Source organism: Hippopotamus amphibius, chromosome 1, assembly GCF_030028045.1.
Source record: "Hippopotamus amphibius kiboko isolate mHipAmp2 chromosome 1, mHipAmp2.hap2, whole genome shotgun sequence".
In the NCBI taxonomy this organism is placed as follows: Eukaryota; Metazoa; Chordata; class Mammalia; order Artiodactyla; family Hippopotamidae; genus Hippopotamus; species Hippopotamus amphibius.
Genome location: NC_080186.1, coordinates 30,188,620 through 30,209,871, shown reverse-complemented (window position 1 = coordinate 30,209,871; position 21,252 = coordinate 30,188,620). Strand labels below are relative to the sequence as shown.

General features: G+C 44.9%; 1 protein-coding gene across 3 annotated transcripts in view; it reads left to right on the top strand.

Moving 5' to 3' along the window:
* INPP5B (inositol polyphosphate-5-phosphatase B) overlaps nt 1–21,252 on the top strand; it is a 41,293-nt gene extending 20,041 nt beyond the window's left edge. Inside the window, exons 2-18 of one of the 3 annotated variants that reach the window (XM_057705798.1) lie at nt 364–445; nt 1,931–2,098; nt 2,966–3,067; nt 3,861–3,975; nt 4,297–4,413; nt 5,065–5,252; nt 6,773–6,884; nt 9,061–9,170; nt 10,004–10,139; nt 11,967–12,077; nt 13,004–13,166; nt 14,377–14,612; nt 16,377–16,490; nt 17,882–17,966; nt 18,342–18,469; nt 20,077–20,188; nt 20,434–21,252. In XM_057705798.1, coding sequence (XP_057561781.1) covers nt 364–445; nt 1,931–2,098; nt 2,966–3,067; nt 3,861–3,975; nt 4,297–4,413; nt 5,065–5,252; nt 6,773–6,884; nt 9,061–9,170; nt 10,004–10,139; nt 11,967–12,077; nt 13,004–13,166; nt 14,377–14,612; nt 16,377–16,490; nt 17,882–17,966; nt 18,342–18,469; nt 20,077–20,188; nt 20,434–20,543 — 2,189 coding nt within the window. In that variant the 3' untranslated portion in view covers nt 20,544–21,252. The remainder of the gene's footprint in view (nt 1–363; nt 446–1,930; nt 2,099–2,965; nt 3,068–3,860; nt 3,976–4,296; nt 4,414–5,064; nt 5,253–6,772; nt 6,885–9,060; nt 9,171–10,003; nt 10,140–11,966; nt 12,078–13,003; nt 13,167–14,376; nt 14,613–16,376; nt 16,491–17,881; nt 17,967–18,341; nt 18,470–20,076; nt 20,189–20,433) is intronic. The other 2 variants (XM_057705788.1, XM_057705806.1) reach the window with 2 other exon arrangements.

The window sequence follows — 21,252 nt, the reverse complement described above, 5'->3', positions numbered from 1 at the left end:
TACTGAGATCAGGGAGGTTGGATGGTTTGCTCACAGTCAAAAGGTTGATAAATAGCAGAGCTGGTGATAGAACTTAGGTCTGCAGATGTCTTAGCTTTGTTCCTTCTATAGCGCACTCCGTCTCCAAGGAAAGGGGGTCTAACTGGCTGGGAGAGTTATGTTTTCAGTAGTAAAGACATCTGGATGAAATACTTCTTTTTTCCCCCTCTCTGCCGTTCTCTGTGGGAACTTCATCCAGACACAAGCCTAGGCCTTTCCTGTGGTTTCAAGCAATGTGTAAACCACAGACTGCAGTTTGAGAAGCTGTGGTCTGAATGTGAAAGCATATGTAAGCGTGTTTTAATTCCTTCCCCCTCCCCTTAGGTGAGTCGAGACCCAATGGGAAGGGTCTGCTTGTGGACCAAAGCTCCTGGGGTCAGGATAAACCAGAAAACTTGCTCCCAAGGTAATGCAGCTCTCCCTTTACTTGTGCCTCTCACGGCTGAGGTTTTGCTCACTGTGGAACTGAGGCCATTACTGTGCACGATGTACATTGTCCCACAGTCGCGGGCCTCGGCAATGTTAGACTTTTATTGAGCATTTACTATGTGTGGCAGCATCATACAGTTACATGGATTTTTTTCCTTTAACCTAAGAGGTAGAGACCATTATTTTCTCTGTTTCACAGCTAAGGAAACAGGTGAAGAAGAGACATTATATAACTCACCCAAGACCTAGAACTAGCAAGTGTCAGATCTAGGATTTGAAACTGGTAGTCTCACCCTACCATGGAAATGTAGATTAGAAACATTTGATTTCTCCCTCCAGTTCTTTTAGGAGTTTCCTGACTCTGAAGATACTTCTTTTCCCGTTTTTATTTACTTTCTTTTTTCTGATGCTGTTATATTTAGTGTGTGCTCCAGTGCCCCCTACTGATCATAGCTGGAATCATCTGGTCAAGATAAAAACTTATTTGTGTCAGTATTTAAATTACGCACTTAAACAAACAGTAATGAACAATCCCTGGACTTTAAATGTAGCTAAATCTATCGTTCTCAATTCTCCTTTGAGCCTTCCTGATATACATAGGTACATTTTACATAGTTTTACTTAGTATGTTCATGACAACCTAACGCTAAGCACTTCAGTGGCATTTATTCAATGTCAGAAATTGTTTCAAGTGTTTTATATATCTTAATTCATTAAGTAATCTTCAACAAAAGCCTTTTGAGCATTTATTAGGATTCTATTATATACGTATGTCAAATTTTGCTTAACTTTAAATGTTAGCATTTGAATAATTTTTAGTATGACTGAAAACTACACAAATAATAATAAAATGTAAATTTTCATTGCCTTTCTTTTTATTTCAGATTATTCCTATGGAATAGAGATTCAGTAGAATTATCATGCTCTATAGAGATTCAGTAGAATTATCATGCTCTATAGTCATGTTACGTGAGGCCCAGAGTCCAGGAAGAGCTCTGTCTAAGCCAAGTTCTGATTCACACTTTGCTACCATCCAGCCACAAGCATCACTGACGATGCTGGGTCTCATTTTTCTCATTTGAAAAATGAAGGGATTAGATTAGAGTATCTTCTAGGTCTCCTCCGGTCTGAGATTCTACAAACTTACTATCTCTGGACCAATGTACTATACAGTCAATAACATATAAATTTAAAGCAACTATACTCCAATGAGAATTAATTAATAAAAAAATAAATGAATAAAAAATAAAAGAAAAAATAACATGTAAGTTTACTTTATTCTACATAGAAATAGTGTGTTTTAGCGAATAAGTTTTACCTTAGCCTTTGTAGTCTTCTGTGAGTCAGATGCTAGTGTATGGAAACTTCTAGCTTTATATTCATGTACTTCGTCATGGAGAGCTCATCAAAATATGGTAAAAAATTTTTTTAAATAAAAACAGTTTTTTTTTTTTTTTTCTAGACAGAATAAGTCCAAATCTGAAATAACCGACATGGTCCGCTCCTCCACGATCACAGTATCAGACAAGGCTCACATTTTATCCATGCAGAAGTTTGGGCTGCGAGATACAATTGTGAAATCACATCTAATGCAGAAAGAAGAAGATTATACCTATATCCAGAACTTCAGGTAGCGCACTGGGTGTTAGATTGCTTCTACTGCAAAATGATCACTCAGCTCTCTGAAATTTAAGCACTCGCCCCCCATACCCTGGATTTGAAAGCAAATCCTCTACAGAATCTCTCCCATCATTTTCTAAATGAGTGATTCCTTTCACTCTTCCTTAGCAGGCATTTATTCTATGCCTTTTCTGGCCAGGCACCATAGGAAGTGTGGTGCGGGAGTGACACAACTTGCGAATGGTTGCAGAAATATTTGAAGAGACACGTGTGCGGAAGAAGGAGAGAGATCCTGACTTTTGCTTATCTCTCTGCGTATCCCTCGGTCATCTGGGGCCTTTGAAGAAAGTTGTTTGAATTGAAATTAGTCAAATGAAGTTAGTGTTTGGTAATCTTTTTAGACAAGATGAGTGAAAGTTACATGAATAAAGGGTGCAGGATTCTGCCAGATCTTTTTAAATCATCGCATTGGGACTATAACACAAAATAACATTGCTTCTAGGAATATAAACAGTGAATTGTCTGAACACTGGTGTTGCTTTCATTCCGAAAGTAGTTACCAGGGTACTTTTCATTTTTTTTCATTTCAGTGACACACACATTTTGTAGATTACGGCTCTCTAATGGCTGTTAAAGCTAAGTAGGAATGTTCAGGGTGGGCCACTACTGTTTGATGTTATCACAAAAGCAACAAATATCACGGCAGACTGCAAGTCACCCCTTGGTGCCACAGATCTTGGTCTAGAATAGATGTGACATTTCTTAAGTCTTCACACTCCAGTCCAGACAGACTGAAACCAGGCAGAATCGGCATCCAGTGCTTTCACATCATGTCCATTGTCTTCCCAAGTGACCGATTGACTCTCTTTGGCCACAGTTTTTTTGTGGGGACCTACAACGTGAATGGACAGTCACCCAAGGAGTGCCTCCGGCCGTGGCTCAGCCATGGTATCCAGGCCCCAGATGTATACTGTGTGGGGTGAGTGCTTCTCTTCTAGTTGCCTCTGCATTTTCCAGAATGTGTAGCTGTGGTTGAAGGGATGAGACATGAATCCATAACTGAGGCTTCACAGCAGGTGAAGGGGTTGAAAAATGAGCGAATGCTTAATAACAGCTATTCCTCTGTTTACTGTGCTTCCTCATAGTAAACACATTTCTGGTACTATTCAGGTGATGTGCTTGGCATTTGAATGCTAATATTCAATTTTGAGTGCAACCCTCTGTTAAGATCAGTGCACCTTGAACTGAATTTAATTACTTAGACATTCAACACTTTGTTGGTCACAAAGCAAGAATATCTTCTGCCAGGGAAGGAAGGAAGATTAGCTTAAAAGAAAAAAAAAGACCCCATCCGTCAGTCTTTTTTTTTTTTTCACACCTACTATCTTCTCACGACTGTACTGGGTACTATTGTTGGGGAAGGGGCAGCAAAGAAGCCTGTATGGTAGAGTGGAAAGGGCTTAGAATTTGGAATTTATGGAGGCCTGGGTTTGAACCCATTTGCCACTTGGTGCTTGTGTAAGCTAGTGATCTCAGATATAAAATAGAGACTCTGCAAGCTCATTATGAAGAAGAAATGGGGTGCTGCTTGTGAAAGCACCTGGTAAGTTCCTTGGCATTTAGTCCCGTGTATCTAAGTGTTTATTTTTCTTCCCTCTTGAGAGTCTTGCAGTTTAGCTAGAAAGCGAGACCTCACACACCCAAACCAATCTGAGAACATGCCATCTCACACGTTACCCTCCTCTACTCTGACTGGTTGCTTCTCCTAATAGCTTCCAGGAGCTTGATCTGAGTAAGGAAGCCTTTTTCTTCCATGATACCCCGAAGGAGGAAGAGTGGTTTAAAGCCGTATCAGAGGGTCTTCACCCAAAAGCCAAATATGCAAAGGTAAGAAAGGAGTCAGGGACCTTCTAATATTTTGTTGCCATGCAGGGAAATGCTAAGACAACTTTTCACTTCTTCCATGACTTTTGTCAAAAGCCAGCCCCAATTTTGAATTGCAGGTCCTCTAGAAGAGGCATCTCTGGGTGGGAAAGAGGCAGGACTTGGCACTTGTGGGGAGGTTATCACAGAGTGAGTTGCTTGGGTGATTACCCTGTGTCCTGGTGTGGAGGAGGAGACACAGTAATACTCTCAGCCAGCTTCCGGGCCGCTTTTCCTTTCGACTCCTAGTTAATGCCGTGACCTGAATGCTCCCCTCTCTTCCAGGTGAAGCTAATACGACTGGTTGGGATTATGCTGCTGTTATATGTCAAACAGGAGCACGCAGCGCACATCTCAGAGGTGGAGGCTGAGACGGTGGGGACAGGAATCATGGGGAGGATGGTGAGTTCCTGGTCGGTATGTCTGGCACATGGAGGGCCTTGGTCCCTAAGATTTGGACCCTGCTTCTCATGATACCACACCTGCACGTGTCCCAGTTTGAGGGTGCTGGCATTACGAGGTGAACTGCACCCTCATGATCCAGGAGGTGGATGGAGCAGACCATTCAGAAAGCATATTTTAGTGACTTGCTGGCTCATTTGCCCAACGAGCACAATCCTCAGGTCCACTCCACACCAGCGCCTCCAGGGCGTCCTCCCATTTAATGTGTGACGTGTTGCAGACACTATGCTGGGTCCCCAAGGAAAAGAAAGAATGCTTAAAAGGAAAGAAAGAATGCCAACAATAGGTTTGCAATTGTCTCTTCTCCAAGCTGTTAAATCCTGCTTTTAGGTTCTACTGCAGGAGCTCAGCTTCCCACAGGGAAGGGAAAGTGTATGGTTTGCCTGTGATTTAGTGAAAAGTGGGCCCACCTTCGCCGCTGGCCTGCTAGCCCTTCTGCCTTCCTGGATGTGTTTTCCTGCCTGTAAAATGTAGAGAATAATCTGCTTTACCACCTCGCAGGATGATGATGCAGACTACGGAACCCTCACGGGTTTAAATGACTCTCACACTTAAGTTGTAAACTGGTCTTTGTTGGGCTCCTCTTTGCAGGGTAACAAAGGGGGTGTGGCGATCCGGTTCCAGTTTCACAACACCAGCATCTGTGTAGTCAATTCCCACCTGGCAGCCCACACAGAGGAGTACGAGAGGAGGAACCAGGACTACAAAGACATTTGTTCTCGAATGCAGTTTTGTCAGGTTGACCCAAGCCTCCCCCCTCTCACCATCAGCAAGCACGAGTGAGTCTGGCCTTCCATCCCAAACAGCGCCCTTGGCCCCATGGACCAAGTTGCGGGCTCTCTGTTTCATTAGGGAGGGGACCGGGGGAGGCTTCCTACCCCCGAGTGGGAATGCCGGCCAACTCTCAGTTACGTAGGGATTACCTCGCTTGAAAATTTTTAGTTTCCCAACCTACCATCTGTCAGACCTCTAGAATCTTTCTCAGGCACCATTTGTTCCTGGAAAATGTGTAAGATTCATTTTAACACGGGTCTGCCTTGATACAGCATCGTGAGGAAAGCCACCCCAGAGCGAGCATCTCAAGCACAGGTTTTAGAAGTATGTTTCAGGACTCTGTCTGCCTGTTCTCTCCAGAAGCATGTGCAGTTGAGAACTGGGCTGCATTTCTCTGGCTTCACTTAGTCATTTTTGCCTCTTGATTCAACTTTATAGAGCTGTGGCTGCAGCTGCCTGGAGCATCTTGTGCTGATGTTTGTCTATTCTCTTTATTTCACTTATCTCCCATTCTTGCTCTCTGTCTAAATTCAAGGCATATTGGAATTTCAGACTTTACAGTGACACTTGAAGCTTGTGCCCCTTCTTTTATAACAAGGAAGAAGCCACTGGGGCTGTGGTGTCTGCCAGGGAGTACACAGAGCCGAGCCTCTCGTCCACCTGCTGCAGTGGTAGAACTGTCTTGATTGGTGTTCTAGAAGCTGCCTGGATGGCTTTCCTTCTCCAAGGAGCCTAGCAGGGACTGTGTCTTCTGTTCCACTGACCCTGAAGCATCCTAGTTTGTGAGGTTGCAGCTTGCATGTCAACTTGTCTGCTTTTAGCTCGTGAATGCATTCATTTTGGTGTGTGTATGCTGCCGGGCGGCATCTCTCATGACCTGATTCTTGGCTTCACATAGAGTTATATTGGTCTTCATGGGATGTATGATGTCACCTGGAGCATCCAGTTATCATTTTTCCAAAGCAACAGGTGTAATAAAACACCTGGCACACTCTGCAGAAAGAGCCAACCAATGATACGGTGGTGGTTAAAGCCAGACTCCACTGGAAGGGTTGAGCTTTGTTTCAGAGGAACACAGCTCCAGAAACAAAGGCTGAGAGTGTGTTTTGTGGACTGGAGTGTGTGTGAAGGCCAAGGCGGCATCCTGGCATCATCTGCTCTGGGGTCCCAGAGTGATTGACAGGACTCCCAGTACTTGATCTTTTTTGCCTCTTCCCGGGAGAGGTAAATTATTGTCTTGCTTTTAGATCTTATTAGACTATCTTTCCAGCCATACAAGAATAAAATAGTCAAGGAGAACTCAAGGCTGTTTACAGTGAACTTGGACCAAGATAACCGAGTAAGCAGCGTGCTAGACACGGTGTTCAGTGGGATGATGAGAGGAGAAGAGTCCCTGAGCAGCCAAGTCCCTTCCCCGCCCAGCTCCCAAGAGGCTGAGCCTTGGGGACCTTCTGCCAGAAGCACGCCGGAGAGGGTGGGTGAAGTCCCTCCTAAGCCCTGTGACCTTTGTGTTCTGTCCTCACAGTGTGATCTTGTGGCTGGGGGACCTCAACTACAGGATAGAAGAACTGGATGTGGAAAAAGTGAAAAAGCTCATCGAGGAGAAGGCCTTTCAAACCCTGTATGCGTATGACCAGGTACCAGTGGCCACCTGGGCCCTCTTCAGGCAGCTGTGCCCGCACAAGAGGGCACAGAAAAGCCTAGCTACCCAACTCCAGCCTCTTCTTGCTCGTCTTGGGAGGTTTCCCTGCGGAGCTGGTGTCCCATCATTTCTTCCTTCCTTCCTCCCGTCTGCATTCCCCTCTCCCACATTGTCTGCCCACTGGCTTGTCCCTTGAGGCTTGCCTCCCTTGGGGGCAGGAGCCGTTCTCTTTCTCGGGCGCACGTGCCCATTCATTCAGTCATTCAGTCATTCAAGTTGGGGCCAAAAGGGAACCAAGCCTCTCATAATGAAGACACTTGGTATATTTAAGATGATTTACTGATTTTTAAAAAACATTTATTTTTTGGCTGAATTGGGTCTTCCTTGCTGCACGCGGGCTTTCTCTCGTTGTGGCGAACGGGGGCTACTCTTTGTTGCAGTGCTCAGTAGTTGTGGCACACAGGCTCATGTGCTCCGAGGCTGTGGGATATTCCTGGACGAGGGGTGAACCCATGTCCCCTGCATCGGCAGGCGGATTCTTACCCACTGCGCCACCAGGGACGTCCCTTACTGTTGTTTTGAATGGCCCTGCCGCTCCCTCTGCCCCCGCTGCTCACCAGACCTGTCCAGTGTGCACGACCGCTCTTTCTCTGAATGGCTGTCTTCACTTCCAACAGGAGTCAGTTCTGTATCCTGCTGTCCTCCACCGTTGTTTGGGTTAGCGTTCCTTTCTCAGAGCACTGGCCGTTTCCAGGACCAGGGACATCTGTTTCTCTCTGACCTTCTCTAGGCTGCTCTTCTCAGTAGATTTCAAAACTGTTCAAATGGTCAGAGTTGTTCAGAATGTTACAGTCCCTTTTCTTTCTAGCCTGTATCTCTCTTTCAGTCATCTTCGTATTGTCATTAGTCTTAATCTTTCTGTCACCTTTATTTTTCCCTCAGTGTAGATCAGTCGAAGGGAGAAAAGACATCTCAAGTCTGTTATGTCTTTCTTTATGGAATCATCTCTTTATTGACCCATTTTTCTCCCCTGCGCTTTTCCTTGGTAAGTTATTCTCTTTAATCTCCATTTCAGCATTAACCCAGTCTGTTCTATAACTGTCTGTTTCTTGCCTCTGTTTTCTGGACTGCGGCATTCTCATTTCCCTGGTAGTTCAGTACCATCTCCTCTTGCCTTCTTTTCTGGTCTTTCCTTAAGTAATAGTACCCAGTTTGTGCATTTCTCAGATGGCTTTATGGTCTGTATTTACCCATTTAAGAATCATCTTACACTAATACCTAAATTTTTAAAGTTTCCTGTTGCTTTTTCCTTCATAGTTCTTTTTAGGAATTCATATTTTGGGGTTTGTCAACTGTTGTCCCCTGGGTAGCTGACCCTGTCTCCAAAGTTAGAGCTGACAGTTCTTCACCGGTCCACACAGCGCCAGGCTTGGTGCTCCAGGGTGGAGGCAGGAACAGCTGTGGTTTTCCCGTCTTGCTGAGAAGGAGCTCTTAGAATCAGCACAGTGGAAAGGATGCCAGTTATTATTGTAATGTGTCAGGCCCTGTTCTAAGTTGACAGCTTATCTCTGCAATGATCCTGTGAGGCAGATTCGGTTATAAATCCAAACTTTACAGATGGGGAAACCACAGCATAGAGTTTCCCCCAGTTCATAAAACTGATTTGACAAACTCCTTTAAAACATTTTTTTAATTTAAGCTTATTTCATAGGGTTTTGGGTATACCGCTACTATATATTTCTACACACATGGAAGTTGCCCTTTGCTTTTTGGATTGTATCTTTCCAGACCTTTTTCTATGCAGTTCTATCCCTCTATATAATTGGAACAACTATGCTACACAGATGAAGTGTTTAATACCTGGAAGAGAAAATGCCTGTGTCCATTGGCACCTAATCCTCCTAGGGACATCTCAGTAAGATGGTACTCAGGCCCCTCAGATGCGGGTACACTTTTATAAAAAAGCCTTAAAAACTGTATAACAGGGGAAGGGGTGATCAGCACTCTCCTCTTCCTAGGAGTTAATTAATTCAGGAGCTTACAGGATAGCTTTCTCATGGGCCTTTCCTTTGGGGTTAGGGTTTGGATTCCAGATTGATTTCCTTTCCTCTGCTAATGCAAGGTTTGACCTTTTTATTCTGAGGTGTTTTTTCTTCCATCCTTTTGTGTAGCTGAGAGCTCAGGTGGCTGCAAAGGCCGTCTTCGAAGGCTTCAGCGAGGGCAAGCTCACGTTTCAGCCCACCTATAAGTATGACACTGGCTCCGACGACTGGGATACCAGGTAGGTGAGAGGTTGCTTCAGGGGGCTGAGCAGGTGGAAACTCAGAAAGTTATGGAGGCACTTGTCCTCATGGACTTGAAGATAGGTTTCCTGTCACTTCTTCCCCAAGTTTTGCACTCAGGTCAGACATGTCCTCTCAGTATCTGTTCATTAGGCAGCTGGCCTTCCTGCACGTTTGCTTGTTGACTGTCTTAGCCTTTGTTTCATAAGAATTCTTGAGACTCATTTTGCTTCCAGCTGTGCTTAGGGTGATCATTCCAACAAACTGAGCTTGTGCTTGGCCATTACACAGTAGTTCGTATCTTTATGAGTGCCTATGGGATGCCACGCACTATTCAATACACTTCACTTGTATCATCTCATTTAATCTTCTCCTCAACCCATTGAAGTAGGTATGAGCTATTATCCTCAGTGTATAGATGGGGGGACTGAAGCCCCCAAATTCAAGAGCCTCCCAAGCAGGCAAGTATAGAAGCGGGATTTGAACCCAGGCAGTAGGAATTCATGACCTGTTTTAACCATCTTTTAACCATCTTTTGAGGGTCACAGAGTACTTCACCCTCTGATGGCTGTGACTCTTGCCAGATCCCCATAGGAGGGCAGAGAGCAGAGAATCATTCTGACCAGTGTTTTGGCTCTGAGCTTTTGCAGTTGAGGTGGTACCTGCAGGATACACATACCCCCAGCGGGCCTAGATCGCCCCTGCCCTCTCAGATCTCTGGCCGTACAGACTCGAAGACTCTGCCCCGTCATCCCCAGCTGAGCCAGGCCACTTGCCAGGCTCGGGCGCTGCTGAGCCTGGGAGGGCTCCCAGTGTGGACTTTGTGTTTCAGCGAGAAGTGTCGCGCTCCTGCCTGGTGTGACCGGGTCCTCTGGAAAGGAAAGAACATCACTCAGCTGAGCTACCAGAGCCACATGGCCCTGAAGACCAGCGACCACAAGCCTGTCAGCTCAGTGTTTGACATCGGGGTAGGTGGGCAGCTGGTGCCTGTGGTCAGAGTCCTCTAGGGAATTGGTTTCCACAGCTGAGACCACTTTTGTCTTTCTGGTCTCCTCTTCCCACCTGGAGGAGGCTGCTTTGAAAGATGGTTTTAATTTAAATTTAATTCATAATTGTTTTGTAGACTTCTTACTATATGTTTCGACATACGTGGAATTTCCCCTTTACTCTTTTTTTTAATATAGATTTTTTAAAAAATTATTTATTTAATTTTATTTTTGGCTGGGTCGGGTCTTAGTTGTGGCATACGGGATCTTTTGTTGCAGCGCATGGGCTTTTTGTTGGCAGCGCATGGGCTTCTCTCTAGTTGTGGCGCGTGGGCTCCAGAGCACGTGGGCTCAGTAGTTGCGGTGCTCGGGCTTAGTTTCCCCGCAGCATGTGGAATCTTAGTTCCCCAACCAGGGATCAAACCTGCGTCCCCTGCATTGGAAGGTGGATTCTTAACCCCCAGACCACAATTGAAGTCCCTCCCCTTTGCTCTTTGGACTGTATCTTTCCAGAATTTCTTATATGCAAATTTGTATCAGTATTCTGTATATAACACAGAGGAAGTTTTTCCTTTTTGTAAAAGAGATATATCATGCATATTGTTCTGAGAACATCTTTTTTCCCATTGGCTATGTTTTAAGAGTTCTTTCCATGTCCATAAAGCTAGAGCTCGAGCTCCCTCCTCATGATTTTTAAAGGCTGCAAAATATTTCATAGTATGGGTGAACCGTAATATATATATATATATATTTATATATCATTTAAGTTGTTTCCAAAATGTTGCTATTATATGCATTGCTATAGTGACCACCCTTCACATATATCTTTGCCTACCAGTGTGAATATTTCTGTAGAATGAAATTCCTAGAGGTGAAATTAGTGGTTCAAAGAAATATGTATTCTAAATTTATTTAAGCCTGCTAAATTATCCTCCCAACAGTCCTTACCATTTTACACTTCTGCCAACCATGGATGAGCTTATTTTCCCACAGCCTGACTAATATTGGGTTTTATCAGTCTTTTAAATTTCTGCGAGAACCAATGAGCCAAAAGAGAAAGATACTTCCTTACTTTAGATACATTCCCTGATTACCAGTGAAGTTGAACATCTTTTTTTTTCCTGTTTCTGTTATCTATTTTTTCTTTTTTTTAATCAAAGTATAGTTGATTTATAGTAAACATCATTTATGTATTCTCCATGTGTTTCTCTTCTTCAGTGACTTCTGTGTTTCTTTATATTCCCAGTTCTCAAGGGTGCAGGTAGAGGCACATCAGAATCTACGAGGGTGTGGGTGGTTTGAAAAAAGCCTAATGAATGTTATAGGTAAGGTTTTATTATTGGAAAATGACAAAAATTGTAATTCAAAATACAGAAGAGAAAGCCTGACAAAATCTTCTTGGCTGGTGGAACACAGGTTTAAAAAGCCCGAGAAATGCTCCTTTAAATCGAAGCCCTAGAGAAGCTCATCACCGCAGACCTGTCAGCAGCAGCAGGCATAGTAGAGCCAGGCACTGGGGGTCTTTCTGCCCTGGGCCTAAGACCCAGCAGAACTGCCAACCAAGCATCCACTCCCGCATCTTTTTTCTGCTAATCAGGAAGCAGTCGATTTTACCAGATGCTTTGCCTCTGGGGGACCCTTCTACCTCTATTGTTAATTGGGCTCTTTGTACATTAATTTAATCTACTTAGTATTCACTTTCTGCATTGCCAGCAACTGCTATTTCCTAAGGCCATGAATGTCCCCTAAACTGAAAAAGAGGAAATGGGCAGAAGCCAGGGCACTCAGTCGCTGCTGTTTCCCTTCCAGGTGAGGGTTGTAAATGAAGAGCTTTATCGGAAGACTCTGGAGGAGATTGTTCGCTCTCTGGATAAGATGGAAAATGCCAACATTCCTTCCGTGTCTCTCTCCAAGCGAGAGGTAGGAAGGACGTACTAAGGCATCAGGCTCTACTCTTTATAGAACATAAATCTCATCTGCTGGGGCTCAGAATTCCAAGAGGCACCTGTCAGACTACTGGCTGCTAGGCTTCCTTGATCAGCTGCTTCTAGATAAAATGAGGCTGATGATGCCAGCTGACAAGAGAGGGGTTGTTGGTTTAGATTTTGTCCCCCTCCTGATCTCTAAACCAGAAACCTGTAACCTTTTGTGACTTGTATATTTTACCCATACATGGGCCATCCGTGAGTTAAATAATGGCATAGAGGATCCAAAATGTACTTCATTCCATCTTAGTATAGCTGATATGTATTCTTGTACTGGGTTTATCTTCCTACTGATGCTTTGCTTTGAGATTAAATTGAGTCCGAAATTTTGGGTATGTATGAGTTGATGGGAGGGAAAGCAGTATAGAAAGGTAATGAGCATTGGGAGAAGTCAGGTTAGGGCAGAAAAGCTTTCGTGGAAGTGCCACAGCATAGATCATTCAGAGTGGACAGTACCAAAAAGTCAATTAAATGAGGATTTATGGTGAGGGTATTTTTAATGCCCTAAATGTCCAGCTACTTGGAAGGAGGAGCTTGATTTTCATGTTTGGGAGTGGAATGTGTGAAGAGGGTTTTGAATGTGGTCTTTGGGTTTAGAAGACTTAAAGTTGGATTCTGTTAGGAAATTTATTTGTAAAACAGCATGAGTTTTTTGAGTTTAGGATTTCTGAATTAAACCCAGACAGCTGGTCTTTAGTGGTAGCTGTGGCCTCCCAGGTAAATACTTAAAAACAGAAACATGATTTGAAAGAGATAGTCCTTCATTTTCTTTCCAGAAAGGGCAATGATTGCCCATTTGGGGTGGCTGGGCAGGTTGCCCAGGAGAGGGCACTGGTCTGACTGGTCCCGGCTTGTTCCCAGTTCTGTTTTCAGAATGTGAAGTACATGCAACTGCAGATAGAGTCCTTCACCATTAGGAATGGACAAGTACCGTGTCAGTTTGAATTCATCAACAAGCCTGACGAACATTATTACTGTAAGCAGTGGCTAAACGCCAACCCCAGCCGAGGGTTCCTCCTGCCAGGTGAGGCCTCTGACCCCGGGTTCCTGGTGGCTGGTTTGGGGGAACACCCTACCCCATCTTTGCTCCTTCTCCTGGAATAAGCTTTTTGTTTCTGAGTGTTTTGTTTTCTGCTTGAAACTTTTTCAAAGCCCTATGGAGGAACCATCCATAAGTACAATATAAAATAGTGAGAAACATGGGTTCCGTTTCAAAAGCATTCTCAGTCGTGTGGATATTTCGTAGTTTCACAGAGAGAGGAAACACGAGAGTGTCACAAAGCAGGTGTCGCTGTTAAAGGAACAGTTTTCACTTTCTGTCTCACTAAAATCAACTCCCAACGGTGTGCTCTTGTGGGCGAAGATAATAGGGTGGTAATCCAGAAACTATGCCTGGCCCTAGGATGTACTGCCTGTGTTCTTCCCCCAGCTTCTCCCTGGCACTCTGTGTTGTGCAGTGAGGCTGGAGAATTAAGCCTGTTTTGTGGACAGTTCACAGGCTGATAACGTGTCATATCTTCTACTGCATTGGGTTCATCAGACCTGGCTCAGGGCAAGCTCTTTGATCCACGCTTTCTCATTGTAGTAGTCATTTCCAGCTTGAGCTGCGCTATTTAGAACATGAATTTTATAGCAGTTACCTATTCATGTTTTTTTTTATATTTTATTTATTTGTTTTTAAATTTTATTTGTCTTTGCCTCGGGTCTTCATTGCTGCGTGTGGGCTTTAGTTGTGTCGAGTGGGGGCTACTCTTTGTTGCAATGTGCGGGCTTCTCATTGCAGTGGCTTCTTTTGTTGCGGAGCACGGACTCTAGGCACCTGGGCTTCAGTAGTTGTGGCGCTCGGGCTCAGTAGTTGTGGCGCACAGGCTTAGTTGCTCCGCGGCATGTGGGATCTTCCCGGACGAGGGCTCAAACCTGTGTCCCCTGCATTGGCAGGCAGATTCTTAACCACTGCACCACCAGGGAAGCCCAGCAGGCAGATTCTTAACCACTGTGCACCAGGGAAGTCCCCCATTCATGTTTTTGTTTCCTGTTTTCATATACCCCCTTGAACCGTAAACTCCTTGTTCATGTGCCTCTTGAGTGCCGAGCATGTAAGTTCCTCGTGGTTGGCTGATACCTCTTATTTCCTTCCCCTAACCCTGAATGCCTGACCCTCTTCCCACCCACCTTCTCTCCCCCTTTCCTCTTGTCCTCCCACCAACCAGCATTACTTTTTACCTTTGTTTCAGATTCTGCCATTGAGATTGAATTGGAGCTGTTTGTAAATAAGACCACAGCTACAAAGCTCAACTCAGGTGAAGACAAAATTGAGGACATTCTGGTTTTGCACTTGGACAGAGGAAAGGATTACTTTTTGTCTATTTCTGGGAACTACCTGCCCAGCTGTTTTGGATCGCCCATTCACACGTTGTGCTACATGAGGGAGCCAATCTTGGACTTGCCGCTAGAAACTGTTAGAGAGCTGGTGAGTTACATGTCACAGAGAAACATCCACAACTGTGTAGCAGCCAAGCCAATCAAACAAGATACTCCCGTGCCTACCTTCCAAGGGACCTGAGGATTCTTTAGCCTCCATAGAGTTTGCTTACTCTGTCGGTTATATATCACTGTTTAACAAACACTGACATTTTCTGTGGTTTAAAACAACAGCAAGTTATTGCTTCTCATGACTGTGAGTTTCCGGGGTGGCTCTTCGGCTGGTCTTGCCCAGGCTTATTTGTGTGGTTGCAATCAGATGGCCAGTGTGATGGCCAGAGGGTTCAAGGAGGCCTCCTTAACTTTCTTCGTGTGGGCTGCTCACCGGGCCTCTCCCTCAACATGAGCTCTTGTTATTCAGTAGGCTGGCCTGGACTTCCTGAAGTGGTGGCAAGGGTTTGAGAGCAGAAGCTGTTAGGCCCTTTGTGGCCCAGGCTCCAAAACTCACATGGGACCACTTTTGCCACATTTTATTGGTTGGAACAAGTTGTGAGGTCAGCCCAGATTCTAGGAACGGGGAAAGACTCTACCTCTTGATGGGAAAAGCTACAAAATGTTATTGCTGTGTTTTTTGGTCCTTCATAATAATATATTAGAGAAACACAGCCGTGGATACTAAGATAATGGAATGTCCCTGGCCCATGATGTTATTCCTTTTTCTGTTTTATTCATCACTTGGTTTTTGTTTTGTTTTGTTTGTTTTTTGTTTGTTTATTTTTTGCTATGCTACTCAGCCTGTGCGACCCTAGTTCCCCGGCAAGGGACTGAACCCAGGCCCTTGGCAGTGAGAGCGTGAAGTCCCAACCACTGGACTGCCAGGGAATTTCCTGTTTTAATCATCACTTGGTTTATTATGCTAAATTAAAATTTCTGATATCTAAAAGGCTCCTATGCAGACTTACAGATCTCAAACACAAACTTACGGTTACCAAAGGGGAAATTTGGTGGGGAGGGATAAATCAGGATCTTGGGATTAACATATATACACCACTATATATAAGACAGATAACCAACAAGGACCTACTGTATAGCACAGGGAGCTCTACTCAATATTCTGTGATGACCTATATGAGAAAAGAATCTGAAAAAGAATGGATATATATATATGTATAACTGAATCACTTTGCTGTACACCTGAAACTAACATGACATTGTAAATCAACTATACTCCAATAAAATTAAAAAGTAAATAAATAAACAGCTCCTGTAGAGACAGTTCTAATACAGGGAGCTAGTTTGGAGCAGATTTCTGGCAATAGGTGTGCTTTTCTTTTTCTTCCATTGCATTGTAGTTTAGGGACTCTTGAACTCTGTTTTCTCCATTATATAGATGAAAACAGAGGCCCAATAAGGGGAGTGATTTGTCATGGGTCCCTGGAGAGTTAACCCTGGACCTGGACCTTGCATGTGGGTTTTTGGATTCCCAAGTCTGTGCTCTTTTTTCACTAGACCACACCATTTCCCTGGTTCTGACAGTGAAGTGCTATAGGCAGGAAGTTTTTTCTAAGATGATGGATATTTCACCTGATTCATTGAAACTGCTTGCCATAAGCCACTCCCAGTTCTCAAAAGTCACCTTTTGTACCTTGACCATGCCACGCAATTTCATTTTTGCCTGATGAATGTTTACTTAGGGACATCAAAACGCTTCCCTTCTTCCATGGGTTTGCTATCCACATATCCTGTGTTCTGAAGCCAGCCTGGCAGAAGCTCCATTGGTGGACCTTCTGATCATGCTTTTATTTCTTTTCAGACTCTGATGCAACTACAGACTGAGGATAATGGGAGCCAGTTGGAGGAACCCATGGACATCCCCAAAGAGCTCTCTATGATGATTGAGTTCCTGTACCGAAATGCCATCCAGCAGGTAGGTGGTGGTGAAGCAGTCACACCTGACTGAGGCCTTGCTGCCTTGAGAAAGAGCATCAGCCCTGAGAACTTTGGGCATAAAAAGCTTTTCCCCTGCAGAACCTGTCGAAAGCTGTTCTTCCCCCAGAGAGTGAAGGTCAATAGGTTCACGTTCCACACCCCTGTGAGGCCCCGCTATTACATATAGCACTTGATTCCTCCCAGGGCAAGCAGCCTCGCACAAGAGGGCCTTCCCAGCACAGTGTGTTCCCTTTCCCGACCTCTGGGGTCCCCCAAGTGAAAAGCCATCTGGGGCCTTCTCAGGATGTCAGTCTGCTCTCCTTTGTGGGAACTCTTGCCAGCTTCTAGGAATGGGAGGGGCTAACTTGTTGACAAGCCAGACAGGCAGGGGACCAGTGGACCCCCCAAGCCATGAGTCAGGAAGCCTGATTTCTCGAGTGGGCTGGGCAAGCTTCCTGAGATCAGAGTGGTCAGTTTCACTGACTCATTTATCTGGGTCCCAGGGAGACCAATAGAAACTCTGATCTAGCGTAGCTCTGCCACTTCAGAGCAAGGTGCATTCTTAGGGTACTCTGTCTCCACTTTTCCCCTCAGACTCATTGAGCGTTGCAATGTCTCAAACACAATTCTAAGTGTTTTACAGCACTACCTCATTTAGTTCTCACAGTAGTTCTCAGATGAGGAGACAGATTCCCAGAAATGTTAAAGAACTTGGCCAGGGTCCCAAAGTTGACAGGTGGGCAGGATTGGGGTTTGCACCCAGGGAATCTATAGAAGTCACAATTTTAAGGACTATGCTAATCTGCCTTCTCTACAGAGCTCCTTTCAGGTGTAACTTTTGAGCACCATGTATAATATTGTTATTGTTCACATTTATAGGGCATTAAGTCATTTTATAAAACAAATGAATATAAGGGATCCTAGGACTCATGGTAATACCTTTATTGTCATAATTTCGTTTTCTCAAAGCACTAAGCTGCTTTGTTAACCTTCTCCATCTTATGATTGATATATTTTCTTCAGTTTTTTCTCTTTCTGGTTAATCTCTTCATAACACTGCAGGAAAAGTAGCTCCTTTCAAGTTTTCCTTTAGGTTGGATCACCAGGGATCGATCCCACATCCCCTGCAGTGGAAGCTCTGTGTCCTAACTACTGGACTGCCAGGGAATTCTCTTATTGTGCTCAAGACCCGCTGTGGGAGCATGGCTGGGAAGGCCTGCAAGATCAATTAGCCACATCAGCCTACATCACACTGTCTACTGGGGTGATTCAGAGGCCTCAGTGTGCTGCCCCCTTTTGTACCCTGCTGGTGATTAGATTTCTAGGTCAGGAAATCATCGCTGCTTTTCTAAAAATAGAATTATTTTGTGACTTTCTTCCCTTTTTCAGGAAGATCTGTTTCAGCAGCCAGGCCTGAGGTTGGAATTTGAGCATATCAGGGACTGTTTGGATACTGGGACCATTGATACCCTCTGTATCCTTCAGATGTTCGTGCGCATGTGTGTGCATGTGTGTGTGAATATGAGTAAGAGAGGTGAGCAGAAGGAAAGGATGATATTTTAAGGCTCAAAATCAGATATTGTGTCCTCAGCTGTCATGTTTTTCTTACTTAAAGTTTGCATAGAGAAGACTTTACAACCTTAAGCCACCAATATAGCAGGAATTCAGGAGGGCCCGGCTAAGCTGACAGACAGCTCGGCCCCTTCAAGATGTCAGCCTGGCATCCTCCTAGCTCCGAGCAGAGAGGCTGGCTGGGCAGACAGCCCCCTGGCACGTGCTGGCTCCTGGGCCTTTTCCTAACCATGACCCTGGCCGCGGCATCACCTGTTCCTTAACGATGGGCCCAAAGCGGCTAGCAGTCACTCGGTAGCCGAAGCCCTGCTGCTTTTCCTGGAGAGCCTGCCAGAGCCCGTCATCTGTTACAGCGCCTACCGCAACTGCTTGGAGTGTTCTGGCAACCTCACAGCAAGTAAACAGGTGAGGGGAAGCATGGAGCATCAGCGTGTTCGTGTGGCAGCCCCGGGTCTCACGGGGCCTCAGGGAACAAAGTGGGCACTGTCCCCCAAATGCAGTGTCTTAGAAGCTCGACTCCAAGTCTTTCCTTCCCAAACCTGTTCTTCCTCTCAGGTCCCGTTTCCTTTTAATGGCATCGCCTTCATTCCAGTGACTCAACCCAGAAATCGGAGTAATTTCTGACTCCCCTGTCCTCACCTCCCACACGTTCAGTCCCCTTGCTCTATCACTCATCTTCTTTCTTCTATTCTAGATCCACTCTCCTAGTTCCACTCTCCTTGGTTCAGGACCCTGCATTCAGGCTCTCCCTCTGCTGATTTGTTTTCCGTACTGCCATTAGATTTTGGGTTCTAGAGCTGTCATCGTGTTGCTGTTGGTAAGAAACGCGCTCCATTGCCAATTAAGGATTTTCTTAAACAAATATTCGGGACTTTTTATGATCTAGTCTAGTCATTCACATATGTAACCTGCCGTGGCAGAATAATCTAGAACACATGCTAACAATACAGGTTCCAGAGCCTTCCTCCACCTCCACTGAATCAAAATCTCTTTCTCTCTTTTTTCTTTTTGGCTGCACTGCTTGGCATGTGGGGTCTTACTTCCCCAACCAGGGATTGAACCCACGCTCCCTGCAGTGGAAGTGCGGAGTCTTAACCACTAGACCACCAGGGAAGTCCCTCAAAATCTCTTTTGGAATATATTTTGTAAAAGCCTCCCAACTGATTCTGAAATGCAGATAGCCGGAGTACTCATTGAATTCTAGCCTGATCAACCCTTCCAGGCTTAGGGCCTGTTCAAATAGTAGTGCTCCTGCCAAAATTGACTTCTCACAATGTGTTCTCTCTTCTTATCTCAATGTTTTCCTTATCTTGCCTTTTTCTACACTTTCTTTTGCCCTAAATGCCCTAGTCCTTACCTCTGCAAGTCCAGTCTTCTCTCTCTCTTTTTTTTTTAAAGAAAACTATTTATTTATTATATTTTGGCTGTGTTGGGTCTTTCTTGCTGCGTGCGGGCTTTCTCTAGTTGCAGCGAGCGGGGGCTACTCTTCATTGAGGTGCACGGGCTTCTTATTGCGGTGGCTTCTCTTGTTGTGGAGCACAGGCTCTAGGTGCATGGGCTTCAGTAGTTGTGGCATGTGGGCTCAGTAGTTGTGGCTTGCGAGCTGTAGAGTGCAGGCTCAGTAGTTGTGGTGCACAGGCTTAGTTGCTCCTCGGCATGTGGGATCTTCCCGGACCAGGGATCAAACCCATGTCCCCTGCATTGGCAGACAGATTCTTAATCACTGTGCCACCAGGGAAGTCCCCAGTCTTCTCTTATATTCAAGACCCGACTAAAATGTTTTTGGTTCCCTTAAGTCTTTTGAGAACATGCAGTTAGCAGTTTGACCTCTAAACTCATGTAGCGCTTGATCTATGCTTCTCTTTTGGCACCTGTAACAAGTGATCAGCGTTTTCTGTGCACAGTCTTACTCGTGTACCTGGATCATGATGTACTCAGTTCCTGGATTATAGCAGGCACTTGAGAAATGATTGAATGAATGAAAAGACAAATCCCAGTTCTCCCTCTTTCAGGTCATTAGTACCCTTCCTGAGTGCCACAGAAATGTCTTCAACTGCTTGATGCGGTTTTTGCAAGAACTGCTAAAAAATTCAGCAAAAAATCATTTGGATGATAATATTCTAGGTAAGCTGCCAAGTGTGTGTGGAAAGCATCTCTGTAAACTAACTCATTATGAGAAATGTGGTTGAGGAAGGTCCCAAGTCCACTGCAACAGAACTAAAATCTCAAGCTCTGGGCAAAGTTTACCCTCAAATAGTTATTTTAGAGCAGAAAATACTGCTTTGGGGCATCCCTCCCCCCTCCTAAGAACACGAGAATAAGTAGTACTTCTTTTGCTGAATCATATGTTTTCTGTGTTTTTCATGCAGCTAGCATATTTGGTAGCTTACTGCTTCGAAACCCAGCTGGTCACCAAAAGCTTGAAATGGCAGAGAAGAAGAAGGCTCAAGAATTTATCCACCAGTTCCTCTGCAACTAACTCGGAGCCTATCTCCCCTCCGATTCTGACTGGGGCAGCCAATTACCAGCCCCACCTGTTTCAGTTCCAGAGCTGCCCTAGGAGCATGTGAGCCCACTGGGAAGCCAGAGTGGCAGCTGCCTGTTTCCTGAGCCCAGACTGCCCTCCCCACCATGACTGTCACACTCAGTGCTGCTGTAAGTTGTGAAGACACAAGGAGGAATCCACCACAATAAAACTGACATTCAATGTTCAACTTTAGTTATTTAACAGATAGATCTTTTTTTACTATTTAAGCAACCATACTTCTTGTGCTCAAACTGCCTCCAGGGCATACAGTGCCTTCCCTGTAGCTTGGGCTGAACTCTCCATGATCAGATATTTGAACAAATTGTGGAGTCCTGAAGGATGAATGACTGGATGGCAAGAATGCAAATGGAAGCTACTGGATAAACAGGCCACAGCCACCTCAGATGCTTCCAGCGCTCTGAGGACATGGGTGTACACATATTGCAAACCCTACCCCCTTTCCCATTCAGAAATGGCTCAGCAGCTCTGGAGCTGGCCACTCAGCCTCCGAGGGCAATACAGTGGCTTGAAAATGAAAATACTGAAGACATTGGTGTTCTGGTGAAACAAGTGGAATTTTCCGGGCCAACAAACTGTATATAATGCACCCCCTCTCTTATATGTGTAATATATTTTAATGATAAATGTATTTTTAACAGTG